Source organism: Dendrobates tinctorius, unplaced genomic scaffold (assembly GCF_039654945.1).
Source record: "Dendrobates tinctorius isolate UK_male_01 unplaced genomic scaffold, ASM3965494v1 ptg000016l, whole genome shotgun sequence".
In the NCBI taxonomy this organism is placed as follows: domain Eukaryota; kingdom Metazoa; phylum Chordata; class Amphibia; order Anura; family Dendrobatidae; genus Dendrobates; species Dendrobates tinctorius.
Window position 1 is genome coordinate 72705964 of NW_027361684.1, and position 16856 is coordinate 72722819.

The following is a 16856-nucleotide window of genomic DNA, read 5'->3' on the forward strand; positions in this document are numbered from 1 at the left end:
GCGAAAACATTTAACTCTGTGATCGATTAACAAGGTATGTATGTCATAAACAGTACTGAATTTTTTGCATACCTGTTATTTTTGTCTAATTTGAAATATATCAATACCAATAGCATCAATATGAATACCATAAACATCAATACTGAGGCCTATCAAAAATGTTATTTTTTTTGTAGAATTGTCTCCAGAATTCCAACAGTTATTATCCATTTAAAAAATATACATATTTTTAGGTCACGTTAACTTTACCAAGGTTGTGTTTGCATTAAAGAGTATAAAAGGGTTGGAAACAGTTCTAGGACACCTCAGGGTGCCATACTCATCTTTTCCAACTAATTGGAGTCTTTGGATTACTTTCAATTCACAGGAGATAATAACATCCTGGGAAAATTCGGCAAAGCTGGCAAGTTCAAATTTCAAAAGATCCCCCTCTCTCTAGTATATGTACAAAATTTATGCCAATGAAAACTACAAGTTATCTGAAAAAAACATGTTAGAGCTTGATATTGGTTTGACATATCTCCAGATGAGTAGCACACAATGAATAGTCTTGAATAATGTCATATTGGCTCTGTTGGTAGATGATTGTACTACATGTGTCTATTTGGGGCCACTTATTAGTCTTGTAATACTTATCCGCCTGACTAGGGTTTCACTAACATATTGCAAAAATTTATTGAATTTAAATTGTGAGAAATTGTACTTAACAAAGTTTTAGTTTTGGCTACAGGGATGTAACCACTTAAAAAAAATACTCAGCCCTTAAACTAGGTTGGCTTTTAAGCGGTAAATAACACTCGTATGGAAGAACAAATTGAGAATTGACTGGAACATCTGTCCATTGCATACTTTAAAAATCAAGATGTTAGAACATTTATACAATTCCAATTAACTTTTACTAAGAATAGTATTTTACATAAAGGCACTCACTGTTATTTGTAAGGGTACATTTAAATGGGTTCGTAAGGATAAAGCAGACAGATACAGGATTGCATCACTGCAGTGGCAGAGACACAAAAATAAAGCCCTTAGGTAAACCCAAAATTTAACTGCAATACTCCTGCAAATGTAATAAAAGTTTTGTCAAAATAGTATTAAGTGTTTTCTGATGTTAAATTCCTCATCAAAAATATATGCATTTACCTAAGGTTTGGTCACAATGAAGTCATTGTGTGATTTTCTGCTACACTTTTGTCATTTGTACTCAGTTTGGTGCTGAACTAGGAAAAAACTTAATTTGGCAAAATTTATTCCATTTGAATATGTTAGCTCTCTTATTAGCCAATTGTCATTATGTTTAGTACAACTTGTCAACAACTTGAATTAAAGGCTACCGCTGTTGTATGTAGACTGTAGTACAGTCTTATACAGTTCATTGCAAAAAAATGATGCCCGTAAAGCTTTTAACAGGCATTTTCCAATTCTTATATTTATGGTGTGATTAATATTGTGTTCACTTTTAGCTATACTTTTTGTCTTATTAAATGCAGAGAACCCAAAATGAACCTTTCATTCTGGAATGTTGAAGTCAAGAGCTCCAAAGAATTGTATTTGTCATGCTGCTTGTCGTGAGGTTTTATGGAACAATTCAAGGACATATTTCCCTTGTCATTCAAGTATTGAGAAATATTCTAACAACTTACCATTTTGAACTAGTTATTGAAAAATGGACTGAGACACAAGAGCAAGTTTACCTTCATGACTATTGTTCTTTGTGTAAACTTATACATTAAGTGAAAGATTAAATGTATTTTGTAGAATCCTTACAAAAAAAATCAGCATTCATTTTAGAGGACAAAAAGAATTATCAGAAAAGATGAGAGTATAATAATGGTCGACTTACCAAGAATACCTAATCTGTAGTTGACTGTAATGACAATGACATTTCCATGACTTGCAAGAATACTCCCATCAATCATGTTTCCAGTACCCTCCATGTAGGAACCTCCGTGGATGTAAACCATAACTGGTTTCTTATTATTTGGATCATGGATATCTAGAAGAAAATGTAAGTAAGGATCACATAGTTCAAAAATTGCAATTTCCTATATTTTTGTAATGTTATTAACACCCAGCTTCAGTTTTCAGTAATGCTTCATAAATGCCATTTTATTTGTCATTTACAGTTTTTTACCGCTGCAGTAAATTTGCTTTTCAATTGTTAAAAAAGGAAAATATTCAAAATACCATGTACCTCCTTTAATCATGTGTCCACAATGTGTAACAATAAAATAGGAAGGTTTAGCTCTCTTCTACTTCTGGTCTTCTACTTCTGGTTTCGGCCTACAAATACTGCATCAGTTGTTATTCATGTATGCAGTCGCTCATTCTAGAATACAGTAATGTTTTTTCTCTTGAAGGTATACTTTATATCTTGCTGTAACCCTTGAGAGCACCATAACATTTTTATGAAAACCACCTAAGGCTACATCCATACATTCAGGCAATAAGTCCTACTGCTGTCCACTTTCATTTCTTGGGCGGGACACTGACCCACAGAGTTTCATTGAGCCATACAAACAGTTTTATATATGGGTCCATATTTTCAGTTATTGATACTCAGAGTATCTAATATTCTAATCAGTTTTGAGTCACAGATGCAACTACGAAGATATATACTTAGTTACACTTTTTTCTCATCCATTTTTCACTGAAGTAGATAGACAACTTTTTTTCATCCATTGACATTTTCTTATATATTAGTTAAAATTTCTGAAACTAATGTTGAATTCTGAAGAACTGTGCGCAGTATTAGTACGGCACATGTCGCAAAAGGATTAATATTTTTTTTATGAAATTTGTTAATATATTTTAAATGTATAGTTTTAATATAATCAAATACAGTAGAAAATTACAAACTGAGAGCAGATAGTGTTGAAGGGGTTGTCCTAGTGGAAAACATTTTTTAATGTCACTAATATACATAGTAAATTTTAAAAAGTATACATATTGGGAGGCGTACAGAGAAATCATAAGGCTCTGTAGGAAGAGGCCATATTTGATCCCCCTCATCTTCCCCAAAAAATGTTTAGCATAATAATGGCAATAAAGAGCAGTCTCAGACTTAAAAGCACCTATTAACTTTGAAACACAGAGAAAGGCACATGTTTTGAGGCACGCACACAGAAATAGTACCCCTCTTAGTATTCTTATCCACTGCTAAAACCCATTCATAGATCCCATAGAGAATGATGCCCCCTAAAAATGTCCTTACACAATATGATTCCTCTCAGTAAATTCCCTTGCAGAATTTAGACCCACAGAGCCCTCACGCATAGTATGATGACCCTACAGCAAGTCCTATCAGTAAAATCCCCTCAAATCTCCCTACAGTATAAAGCCCCTACAGTCCCTCCACATAGTATGACAATCCCTTAGCACACTATACAGCACTGTATGTTGGCCACCACAGTTCACTCACACAGTATGATGGATCACACAGTCTCCACCTACAAAGTATGATGGGAATCACAGCCTATCACATAGTATAATGGGGTCCACAGTTTCTCCATGGCCCCCACCACCAGCCACGATACAATATGATGGCCCACTATACAACATGAAGGACCCCATAACTCCTTATACAGTATGATTTCCCCAACAGCCCCTAATACAGCATTATAGCTGGACAGCACACTGTACAGTATAACGGCCCTTCTCAATGTCCTCACACAATATGATGGATTTAACAGATCCCCACACAATAGATGCACAAACAGTTCCCCACACCATGTATGTTGGTCCCCACAGTCCCTCAAACAATGTATGATGGCCTCCCAATTTGCCATTACACCATCTTTGATGGCCCCCACAACTCTCCACACAGCAAGATAGACCTCACAGCTTTCTACATATAATATGATGCACTACGGTATCTTCCTGTTGATTGACAAATTTAAAAAATTTATAACCCTGTTCCCCATCTGGTCTCATCAGTGTTGTTTGAATACCGCTCCCTGTTTCATCATCCAACCTGTGTTTGAGCTTTGAGTTTTAACATAGCAGGCACAAGATGCTGAGGCTCAGAGCCAAAGGCTTCCTGTTCCATCATTGAATTTATCTGCATTTTAAGAAATGCCTGGCTTGGTTTGTCACTATGAAGTGAACATCACAATGTGTATCTCACCGGCCAGTGTCACTTCTCCGTTCCAAGTTCTTTTTCCCCTGGAGATCTTGTGACATTGTATATGTCACATGAGCACTGCAGTCTATCAGCCCCAACTGTGGTTGCAGCCATCACAATTCTGCTGAAGGACTAAAGAGCACATGTGGCATACAAAAATGCTACACAATTTCTGGGTGACAGAGTGCTAAAAGCAGAGAAGCAACACTGATACATTAGGTAAGTGTGCCTTTTTTACCCTGCACAATAGGAAATTAAAAAGTGTTGTCTCTGGTGTAGCACAGCTGACTATTTTGTGTCTGATATAGCAGAATTGACTACAATGTGCTGGGTTTGGTGTGGTATAGCAAAATTGAGTGTGCTTTGTTGGGTTGGCAGCTAGAGATGAAAAACTGTGACAGGAAAATAGAGAATTTAACTTGGATGAATGGATGGTTTGGAATAAAAATATAGCATTATTGAAACCATTTTGCAGATGAAGACACAAACAAAAGTGAGAAGTAAAGCTTGCAGAAAATTCAGAAACCAGAGACTAACAATGAAGGAAAGAGGGTAGGAAGGAGATGGATAATTAACGCAGTCTGCTAAACTAGTGACATGCCGTACCTTCGGCATAAAGATGTAAACAAGCAAAGCTGCAGATAGAAAGTGAAAATGTGGAAAAAAAACAGTGTATGGTAAGTAGGGTAGCAAGCCCGGCCTGTCAATCTACACTACATGCCAGATGCCTGCTGGCTATCGGTACACTGGGCCTCTTGGGCCATTCATGCATAGACCAGGGACAGTCCCACGGGCCACATGCAGCCTGCCAAGGGGTTTGCTGCAGCCCTCAGAGCTGTCCACGAGATGCCAGCTATCTACTTCCTACGTTTAAATGTATTTGCTTCTGTCAGATGCAAATACATTTCAACACTGTGGTGCCAGGAGAGAGGCAGGGTAGAGCAGCACTCATCAGCCCATGCCCCAACATGTAGCAGTATCATGAGGATAGCACCCTGCTGACATAATCACACTTCTGCAAGTGCAGAGGAGCAGGAACCACGCTGGCAGTGGTAAAGTTTTATCATTGTGGTTTGGGGGGCAATAGTGAAATGGGGCACAGTTTTCTAGAGGCAGTGTGGTAGGATAGAGGCTACTTTATCCAGAGGGGCAGTGTGCATGTGTGTGAGGATATTTCCAGATGGGCAGTGAGTGTGGTTAAGGGGATAATTTACATAGGTGCAATGTATGTGTGGTAGAATATTTTTCAGAAGGGCAGTAAGTGTGAGGGAAGATATTATGCAGAAGGGCAGTGTGTCTGTGTGGGATATTTTACAGAAGGGCAGCATGTGTGTTTGGACATTTTTCAAAGGGATCGTGTGTGTGGATATTTTGCAGAGAGATAGTATATGTGTATGTGTAAGGAGGTGTTGGGGACAATCGATTACTCCTGCTCCCCTTCCCTGATGTGGTCCCCCCATGCAGTGATCTGACAATGAGTCATGCTTTAATGTATGTGTCGTGTTTGTATTGTACTGTAATGTGTACTATATGTATTACTGTACTGTATGATGCTTGTAGCTTAGGGTTAGTACAGGGTTAAGTTAGTGGGCTGGCCAGCAGCCTCCAAAGGGACTGGAATTCCTTGTCTGTGAGCAGAGCACAGGCACGATTGGCCATGGCCAGACATGCTCCCTTGTTGGGAGCATACCATACCTCACGGAAGGAACAGAGCTGCCAGTGGACTATCAGGCAGGAGGCACAAGGACTGTGTGTGCCTCACAAGAGACTTTTCAATCCTGGTAGCCGACTGGGAGTCATTGCCTTTTTTTCTGCAGCCGTTGCTGTGAATAGGGACAGTTCAGTAATTGTTACCTTTTCTTCTCTACCTCACCCTCATTAAGCAAGCTGCCACTGTTGGGCCTTAAAGAGTGTGATGAGTGATGCATCCATTCCAGTATGGAGAGCAGCCATATATCTGAGGCAACCAACTGTGACTTGGGGCTGGGACAAGAACTGTCTATTCATGTGCAAGGTGCCAGGGTGCTCACTGACTGTGCCTTAGCGGACTCGCCCACGACTACCACCCTGTGCCACCTTGTTACATTTGGCATAATCGGCAGGATTGAGCCCAGCAGCCTTGAAACTCAAAGACTGAAAGAGAAGGATCCTGGGCCTACGACCGGGACGGGAGCAGCTAATATGGTGTTCCTGGCACCTTTCCCAATTGGAACTGGACGTGGGACTAACAGAGACTGTGAAATTCTGATGGAGAAAACTCCTGAGCCTTGTGAATTACTGACTGCTGTGAAAGAGTTAAATATGGCAGCTGACAGTGATTTTGAGATGCTGACTGCCATGAAAGAGTTAAAGATGGCGGCTGACAGTGACTTTAAGATGGCGCTGAACACTGGCAAGAAGACAGCTAGTGGCACAAAAATGAAGGAGGGTGCTGCCTTTCATGGGGGTCCTGAAATAAATTTAGCACCAAAGGTAAGAAGGCCGCATCCCTCTTTGCAGTATGCCCACCCTAAATGGGTGCCGGCGAAGAAGAACAATCTCCCACTCCAATAGCAGAATCTGGAGAAATGGGTGGAGCAGCAGGAAGTGACTCCACCCACGAACGAGAGGAGCCTGGCAAAGAGTTACTACCTGCTAATGGACGAGGTGCCATTGATGGACGTGATGGAGATGCGCAGCACACCTTTCCGCGGTGGCATTGGTTATCAGGACTGGAGACAATCCATGGCCTGGGCAGAGATGGGCCTGCACTTCAAGGCATGGTGGTCGGAAGAGTTCGAGGAATGGCATCCTTTCTGGCGGCCGGAGAAGCGGCTGGTGAGAGCAAGGAACCCGCAGAACTAGAGGAGCCGGAACTGGAAGGAGCTCAGAGGACATTAGAAGCTGTACTGAGGCGAATCATTACAGCTGCAATCACTGGTCCCCACGGCCACACCGGATGACTGGCACCGGATGCAATGGTGGTGAGTAGGAAGTTTCCGTCTGAGTGACCTACTTCCCCAACTGCTGCCCCTGCACATCCTGTTGCCCTGCTACAGTCTCCATCCACAACACCTCTCCGCCATCGTTCCTGGCCGCGATAGCACCTGTATCCTCCCGGCCTGCGCCTGTTCCGGCTGACACCAGTGGCGCATATGTGGAGGAGCCCTGGGTGCCCACTTCTACAGAGGCTCGGTGGAGCTGGGGAGTGATCCAGGAGAAGAAGCAGTGAGAATGTCACATTGTGCAGGAGTTACAGCACTCCAGCGGAGGAAACATGTCAGGCTGGATGACCAGCGGAGTGATCCAGTACTTTGACCCCTCAAGGGGCTATGGCTTTATTTTGGAGGATGACACCTGGTAGCAGGTGTATGTAAATGCCGGATCTATTCCTTGCAAGGGTCCCATACAGGAGTGGGACCAAGTAGCATTTATAAAAAATCGGGACCCCAAGGGCCATATTCGGTGGCCGTACAAATGGTCTCTACCCCTGAAGAACAAAGGGAGCATGCAGCCCGCTGTGACATGCGACTGTTGCAATGGTCGCAGCTCCAGGCAGAAGGAAGTGGCGCCTGGACCATGTGAGGTGGATGCAAATACAGCATCAGAGCCGGAAGCTCTGGGGCCATGGGACCGCTGCTGAATGAAGACTGGAGACTCCTCCTCCAGCGGATCCTCATCCCACACCTACCTAGTAGTGTAGTGTCGGAAGGCAGCCCATTACAGTAACCCGTGGCCTCTTTAAGAAAAATGTGTGTGCTGTGCTGGTTGCACCTGTTAAAGAAAAGGGACTGTTCCATGTCCCTCAGAGAGCAGTAAGCCCTGTATGATGCCAAAGGGGAAGAGTCTTGAGGAGATCATTTGCATATTCCCAGTGCCTTCTGGGATAAGTGAAGAGTCTCCGCGAGCTCAATGATCACTGGGCTTTGGCCGTTGCAGCTGAAAAGAGGAAATCGGAAAACCAGGGGAAGAGTCTTGAGGAGATCATTTGCATATTCCCAGTGCCTTCTGGGATAAGTGAAGAGTCTCCGCGAGCTCAACGATCACTGGGTTTTGGCCGTGGCAGCTGAAAAGAGGAAATCGGAAAACCAGGGGAAGAGTCTTGAGGAGATCATTTGCATATTCCCAGTGCCTTCTGGGATAAGTGAAGAGTCTCCGCGAGCTCAACGATCACTGGGTTTTGGCCGTGGGGGGATATTTAGCAGAGGGGCAGTTTGTGGGGGATATTTTGCAGGGGCAGTGTATGTGTGGATGTGGGAGATATTTGCCAGAGGGCAGTGAGTATGAGGGGGATATTTTGCAAAGGAGCAGGGTAGTAGGAATATTTTGCAGAAGGGCAATGTGGGGGGATATTATGGATGCAGAGGTGTAGTGTAGGGGGACAGCATGAGAGATTAATATTTATGGGGCAGTGTAATGATGCTTTCATTTTTAAGGGTACCTTGTTGGGATGTGCTGCTAAAGGTGGAGGAAAGGGAAGTTAGGAGAGACAAGCTCTGGGCGTGAAATCTCATCATATTGTCTGTGCTACATGGAGACAAAAGGCATTGGAATGACTTCAGAGAAGATGTACCTCTAAGGTTCATAGCTGTAAATGTTTATATGTTATTCTGCGTGTGTCTCATCAGTACTGTAGTTTCTGTATTGTCCGCAATCTGATGGTGTGGTAACAGCAATTCCCAGCATCTCCTTACCATTGTTAAAGACGTACTGGGAGTTGTAAGTTCATGTGACACAGTTGTATATGGGGCTAACCTGATATTGCAATTGATCATGGAACTAAACTTGGTAATTCATACACGTTCTGATGGTCGTTCTGGCGATGCATTATTGTGCTGACAGTGCTTCTGATGCTGAATTCATGTACTGACAGTCGATCTGGAACTGCGTTCATGTGCGGACAGTGAGTTTGTCCCTGAATCCATGTACTGATTGTATTTGTGGCACTACATTCATGTACTGACTGTGGTTCTGGGGCTGCCTTCATATGCTTATTGTGGTTCTGAAGCTGCATTGATGTGCTGATGGTGGTTGTGATATTGCACACATGTAGCAATTGAAAATATACTTCATGGCTATAAGAAAAGGAGAAAAAAGGATCGACCAGCTGGATATGGATAAAAAATTTCAACTTTATTTCATATCATTAAAATGAGTCCAGACAGGTTAAGAACAAGAAGACATTTTGGGGCGTTTCTGTCCGAAGCCCTTAGTCATAGAATTATTTTATGACTAAGTGCTTCGGCCAGAAATGCATCAGAATGTCTTCTTGTTCTTAACCTGTCTGGACTCATTTTAACGATATGAAATAAAGAAGTTTTTGTTATCCATATCCAGCTGGTTGATCCTTCGTTCTCCTTTTTTTTGCATATATACAGTGGTTAGATGGACTTTGGATCCCAGCTGCAACATTGGAGGCTATCTACTATTCACCCGGTGAGGCTAATTTTCCTTTTGTTTTTTGTTTTCACTTCATGGCTATGTTGATAACCCTTGATGTCCCTTCCAACTCTAAGGGGTTCTTCACACTAAGCGAGATCTCTAGCGAGATCGCTGATGAGTCACCAATTTTGTGACATAACAGCAATCTCGCTGTGTGTGGCACGCATCAGCGACCAGCCCCCCCGCCGGGTATCGCTGATCGTGCAGGAATGTCCTTGGCCATTGTTTGATCGTTGGTCTCCCGCTGGCCAGCACGCATCGCGTGGCAGCAGGAGAACAACGATCAGCAAGCTCCCAGCGCTGTAAGCAGACGCTGAGAGCTGGTATCCAAGGTGAACAGCGGGTAACTAAGCGCCGTGCGCGCTTAGTTACCGCTGTGTACCTTGGATACCAGCGTACTCGCTCTGGAAGCTGGTATCCAATGTAAACAGCGGGTAACTTAAAAATCCTCAAAACTTCAAGTTTTGACATTATGACATTTGCTTTTTGCTATTGTTGTGGCAAAAATGCACTGTGTGAATGAAGTCTACAAATGTTGTTCACTTCTGCACATAAATAGGTTAGTAGTGCTTGTAAAGTCATGTTTACACTTACCAACAAGTACACGTGAAAAAGAGGCATATCCTATTCTGAGTAAAAAGACAGGTAAACTATACCTGTTGAAAGTGCAAACTTCCTACCAGGTATGTGTAGGTGTAACGTCACTAGTGCTGCTTACCTCCCAATTCAGAATTGCCAGACAAACCCATTATCAGAGTGGTGGGTGGTGTAACAAAGAAAATTATGCCATGGGATTGTTACACTTTATTTTTGAGATCAGGTAAAGGCTATATTGTATATGGGCTGGTGGGTTTAATGTAGCAGTGCTTTTTTATTAGTGCAAATCTGGCCCTTATTTATAAGCACTAAGCAACATGGGTAATAGTAATTTTTTATATAATTTTAAGATATTTTTTTGCCATAACAGTAAACCTTTTTAATGAGTGGTCAATTTGTTAGTTTTTGCTTCTTTCTTTTCAGCAGCCATAGCATTTCTTTCCTCCGATTTGGCTGTATGAAGCTTTGTTTCGTGCGGAACAAATTTTATTATTGTATAGCTTTGTTTTGTTGAACAAATGCTGTGTGATTTATATAATTTTTTTCGGAATGTAAGTACAGAAAGCAGCAAATGTTAGTTTTTTTTTATTTACATATTTTACAAAAAAAACTTGTTTAATGGATTTTCTAGGTTATTTTTGTAGAAGAGAATTTTTACTGTTTATTCTTTTTTTATTTTTTAGCAGATGGTCTATTTGTTTATTTTTTTAAGTAATTTGTCCTTTTAATTTCAAATATTTCATTTTTTAACTTCATTGACCGTTTTAGTTTTGCAAGTAGGATATTAATAGTGGCCCCAGTAATAGGAAAAATCAACCTAGTTGAGTGACAAAGTTCAAAGTTAACATGGGTCTGATAGAACTCAGCAGATCAGAGAAAATGTGTCCCATATATTTAAAGGGAACCTGTCACCATGAAAATGCCATCCAATCTGCAGGCACCAAGTTATAGAGTATGGGTCTTGGTTATTATAGGGCCAAATATGACAACTGTGCTAATTATTATAAAAGGGGAATGCTTCATATATGTCTATTTAAAACATATGTTTTTATTACGTAGGATTCTTAATCCTGGAAAGAAAAACATTAAAATACATTAAATTATATATTCACACTCTTAAGAAGCAAACTAATAATAAAAAATGAGACAAGGCAGTATATACATTATATATATATATATATATATATACATGTGGTCAAAATTGTTGGTACCCCATGTTTAGTGACAGAAAAATCCACAATGGTGACAGAAAAAGCTTGAATCTGACAAAAGTAATAATAAATAAAAAAATCTATGAAAATGAACAAATGAAAGTCAGACATTGCTTTTCAACCATATAATTTTAAAAAAAATAAACTCATGAACTATGCCTTGATAGAAATGAAGATACCCCTGAAAATAATGTGACAAAAGGGACATGTTAAATTAAAGTATATCCACTAATTAGCATCACAAGTTTCTACAATCTTGGAATCAGTGAGTGGGCCTGAATAGAGGTGTACAGATACTGTTTGGTGACATGGTGTGTATCATACTCAACATGGACCAGAGGAAGCGAAGGAAAGAGTTGTCTCAGAAGATTAGAAAGAAAATTATAGACAAACATGTTAAAGGTAAAAGTTATAAGACCATCCCCAAGCAGTTTGATGTTCCTGTGACTACAGTTGCACATATTATATATGAATGAATCTAATGAAAATGTAGAGTCCCTGTGGGTAGAGATAAGGGGAGGGGGGAAAAATAATAAATTACTGATAGGGGTTTGTTATAAGTCTCCAAAAATATTGGAAGCAACAGAGAATATCCTCATAAAGCAAATAGATGAAGCTGCGACTCAAGGAGAAGTCATTATTATGGGGGACTTCAACTACCCTGAAATACATTGGGGAACCGAAACCTGCAGTTCCAGCAAAGGTAATAGGTTTTTCACTACTATGAGAGACAATTACCTTTCACAACTGGTTCAGGATCCAACAAGAGGGGGAGCACTGCTAGACCTAATATTAACCAACAGGCCAGACCGCATATCAAATATAAGGGTTGAGGGTCACTTGGGTAATAGTGATCACAAATTAATAAGTTTTCATGTATCCTTTAATAAGATGTGTAGTAGAGGGGTAACAAGGACACTAAACTTCAGGAAGGCAAATTTCCAACTGATGAGAGATGATCTTGGTGCAATTAAATGGGACGATATCCTGAGACATAAAAATACACAAAGAAAATGGGAGACGTTTATTAGCATCCTGAATAGGACCTGTGCACAATATATACCATATGGGAATAAACATGCTAGAAATAGGAGGAAACCACTATGGCTAATTAGAGCTGTAAGGGGAGCAATAAGAGATAAAAATAAAGCATTTAGAGAATTAAAGCAAGTAGGTAGTGATGAGGCATTAAATAAATACAGAAGATTAAATAAATTCTGTAAAAAGCAAATCAAGACAGCAAAGATTGAGACAGAGAGACTCATTGCCAGAGAAAGTAAAAATAATCCCAAAATATTCTTTAACTACATAAATAGTAAGAAGCTAAAAAATGATAGTGTTGGTCCCCTTAAAAATAGTCTGGGTGAAATGGTGGATGAGGATGAGGAAAAAGCCAATATGCTTAATGACTTTTTTTCAACAGTATTTACACAAGAAAATCCCATGACGGATAACATGATCAGGGATAAAAATTCTCCGTTAAATGTCACCTGCTTAACCCAGCAGGAAGTAAGGCGGCGTCTAAAAATCACTAAAATTGACAAATCCCCAGGCCCGGATGGGATACACCCCCGAGTACTGCAGGAATTAAGCACAGTCATAGATAGACCATTATTTTTAATCTTTAAAGATTCCATAATAACAGGGTCTGTACCACAGGACTGGCGCATAGCAAATGTGGTGCCAATATTCAAAAAGGGGACAAAAACTGAACTTGGAAATTATAGGCCAGTAAGTTTAACCTCAACTGTGGGTAAAATCCTGGAGGGTTTTCTAAGAGATACTATACTGGAGTATCTGGAGAAGAATAACCTTATGACCCAATATCAACATGGGTTTACAAGGGACCGTTCCTGTCAGACTAATCTGATAAGCTTTTATGAAGAGGTAAGTTCCGGTCTGGACCAAGGGAATGCAGTGGACGTGGTGTACATGGACTTTTCAAAAGCTTTTGATATGGTGCCACACAAAAGGTTGATACATAAAATGAGAACAATGGGGATAGGGGAAAATATGTGTAGGTGGGTTAAGAGCTGGCTCAGGGATAGGAAACAAAGAGTGGTTATTAATGGAGCACACTCGGACTGGGTCACGGTTAGCAGTGGTGTACCACAGGGGTCAGTTTTGGGCCCGCTTCTTTTTAACATATTTATTAATGACCTTGTAGGGGGCATAGAGAGTAGAATTTCAATATTTGCAGATGACACTAAACTCTGCAGGGTAATCAATACAGAGGAGGACAATTTTATATTACAGGAGGATTTATGTAAACTAGAAGCTTGGGCTGATAAATGGCAAATGAGCTTTAATGGGGATAAATGTAAGGTCATGCACTTGGGTAGAATGAACAAGATGTATAATTATGTGCTTAATTGTAAAACACTGGGCAAAACAGTCACTGAAAAAGACCTGGGTGTATGGGTGGACGACAAACTCACATTTAGGGGCCAGTGTCAGGCAGCTGCTGCAAAGGCAAATAAAATAATGGGATGTATTAAAAGAGGCATAGATGCTCATGAGGAGAACATAATTTTACCTCTATATAAGTCACTAGTGCAACCACACTTAGAATACTGTGTACAGTTCTGGTCTCCGGTGTATAAGAAAGACATAGCTGAACTGGAGCGGGTGCAGAGAAGAGCGACCAAGGTTATTAGGGAACTAGGGGGTCTGCAATACCAAGACAGGTTATTACACTTGGGGTTATTTAGTTTGGAGAATCGAAGGCTTAGGGGTGATTTTATTACAATGTATAAATATATGCGGGAACAATACCAAGACCTTTCTAATGATCTTTTTACTCTTAGACCTGTGACGGGGACAAGGGGGCATCCTCTACGTCTGGAGGAAAGAAGGTTTAAGCATACTCACAGATGCGGATTCTTTACTGTAAGAGCAGTGAGACTATGGAACTCTCTGCCATATGATGTTGTAATGAGTGATTCCCTGCTAAAATTTAAGAAGGGACTGGATGCCTTTCTTGAAAAGTATAATATTACAGGGTATATACACTAGTTTCCTTAATATTGCGTTGATCCAGGGAGCTAGTCTGATTGCCGTATGTGGAGTCGGGAAGGAATTTTTTTCCCCAATGTGAAGCTTACTGTTTGCCACATGGGTTTTTTTTTGCCTTCCTCTGGATCAACATGTTAGGGCAAGTTAGGATAGGATATGGGTTGAACTAGATGGACTTAAAGTCTCCCTTCAACCTTAATAACTATGTAACTATGTAATATTATTCAGAAATTTAAGCTCCATGTGACTGTAGCCAACCTCCCTGGATGTGGCCACAGGAGGAAAATTGATGACAAATCAAAGAGACGGATGATATGATTAGTAACAGAAGAGCCCAGAAAAACTTCTAAACAGATTAAAGATGAACTTCAAGCTCAAGGAACATCAGTGTCAGATCGCACCATCCGTCATTGTATGAGCCAAAGTGGACTTCATGACCAAGGAGGACACCCTTGTTAAAAAAAATCATAAAAAAGCCAGACTAGAATTTGCCAAACTACATGTTGACAAGTCACAAAGCGTCTGCGAGAATGTCCTATGGATAGATGATACAAAAATTTACACTTTTTGGCAACACACATCGGCTGTATGTTCACAGACAGAAAAATGAAGCATATCAAGAATAGAACACTGTCCCTACTGTTAAACATGGGTGAGGCTCTGTTATGTTCTGGGGATGCTTTGCTGCATCTGACACAGGGTGTCTAGAATCTGTGCAGGGTACCATGACATCTCAAGACTATCAAGGAATTCTAGAGAGAAATGTGCTGCACAGTGTCAGAAAGCTTGGTCTTAGTTGCAGGTCATGGGTCTTGCAATAGGATAATGACCAAAAGCACACAACAAAAAATACTTGAGAATGGCACTGGACTATTCTGAAGTGGCCTTCTAGGAGCCCTGTCCTAAATCCTATTGAGCATCTTTGGAAAGAGCTCAAACATGCCATGTGGAATAGGCAACCTTCAAACATGAAACAACAGGGCGGCACAGTGGCTCAGTGGTTAGCACTGCAGCCTTGCAGACTGGAGTGCTGGGTTCTAATCCCACCCAGGACAACATCTGCAAGGCGTTTGTATGTTCTCCCTGTGTTTCTGTGGGTTTCCTCCCACATTCCAAAGACATTTAGATTGTGAACCCATCGTGGACAGTGATGATCACATGTGCAAACTGCAAAGCACTGTGGATTATGTTAGCGCTATATAAAAATAAAGATCAATATTATTAACTGGAGCAGTTTGCTTCTGAAGAGTGGGCTAAAATACCTTTTGAGAGGTGCAGAAGTCTCATAGAAAGTTTCAGGAATCATTTGATTGCAGTAATTGCCTCAAAAGGTTGTACAACAAAATATTAAGTTAATGGTACCATCATTTCTGGTCAGACCTATCTCATGAGTTTTATTTTTTTTTAATTCTGTGGAAGCATGGTTGAAAAGCAATGCCTGAATTTCATTTGTTCAGTTTCATAGAATTTTGATTTTTTTTTTACTTTTGTCAGATTCAAGTTACTTCTGTGACCATTGTGGGTTTTTCTGTCATTAAACAAGGGGTACCAACAATTTTGACCATGTGTGTGTATATATATATATATATATATATATATGTATATATATATATATATATATATACTGTATATATACATATATGTTTATATTTATTTTAATTACCGTATTTTGTGGATTATAAAACTCACCAGATTTTAAGATGCACCCCAAAATTTAAGGAGAAAAATAGGAGAAAAAACTTTTTTTAATAAAGTGGTGGTGCCTCTTATAATCCGTGTGTCTTATTGCTTGCGGGTGAAAATGGCTGCGGTGCTCTCTGGTGTGGGGGCTCCGCTGCTCCCCTAATATCCATTACTGTGATTCAGTGGCCTCCATGAAAATGGCTGCTGGGGCGGTGCATGCTCAGATTGAGATCTCGGCAACGAGATCTCAGGTGCCGAGATCTCATCTCCCGAGATCTCGGGATGAGATATCATAGCCGAGATCTCAATTGGATCAAGTGCCGCCCCCGGTGGCCATTTTCCCAGAGGCCACCGCATTGCAGTAATGTATATGCGGGGTGCTCCAGCCTTTCATAAAACACCGACGGAGCCCCCCTGCACCACAGAGCATTGCAGCCATTTTCACCCAAAGTGGTGCATATCGCAACAACCCCTCATCCCACCTTGCAGCCTGCATCAATACGTTACTCTTTCCTCCTCCAGCAGCGACCCTGCTCCACTATAGCCAATAAGGTATAAGTGCATTATAAGATGCACCCCCATTTTCCCCACAAATTTGGGGGAAAAAAAGTGAGTCTTATAATCCAAAAAATATGGTATATAAAGATTAATATTCAAAGATTTTAATATAATAAAATATAGATAATGTAAAATTAAATAATGAAACCATTTTGCATAATTCAATTTTATGTGAAATCTTGGAAGAACCTTTTATACTTTACTCATTTTTAATCAAATATTGAAGGCATCATATATGCTGTAACACC

At 40.6% G+C, this 16856-nt stretch overlaps 1 protein-coding gene across 2 annotated transcripts in view; it reads right to left on the reverse strand.

Moving 5' to 3' along the window:
- The window catches only part of NLGN4X (neuroligin 4 X-linked), a 488795-nt gene that overhangs the window by 197536 nt on the left and 274403 nt on the right, over window positions 1-16856 (reverse strand). For both annotated transcript variants that reach the window (XM_073565962.1, XM_073565961.1), the window contains one exon: window positions 1844-1996. In XM_073565962.1, the coding sequence (XP_073422063.1) occupies window positions 1844-1996 (153 nt within the window). The remainder of the gene's footprint in view (window positions 1-1843; window positions 1997-16856) is intronic.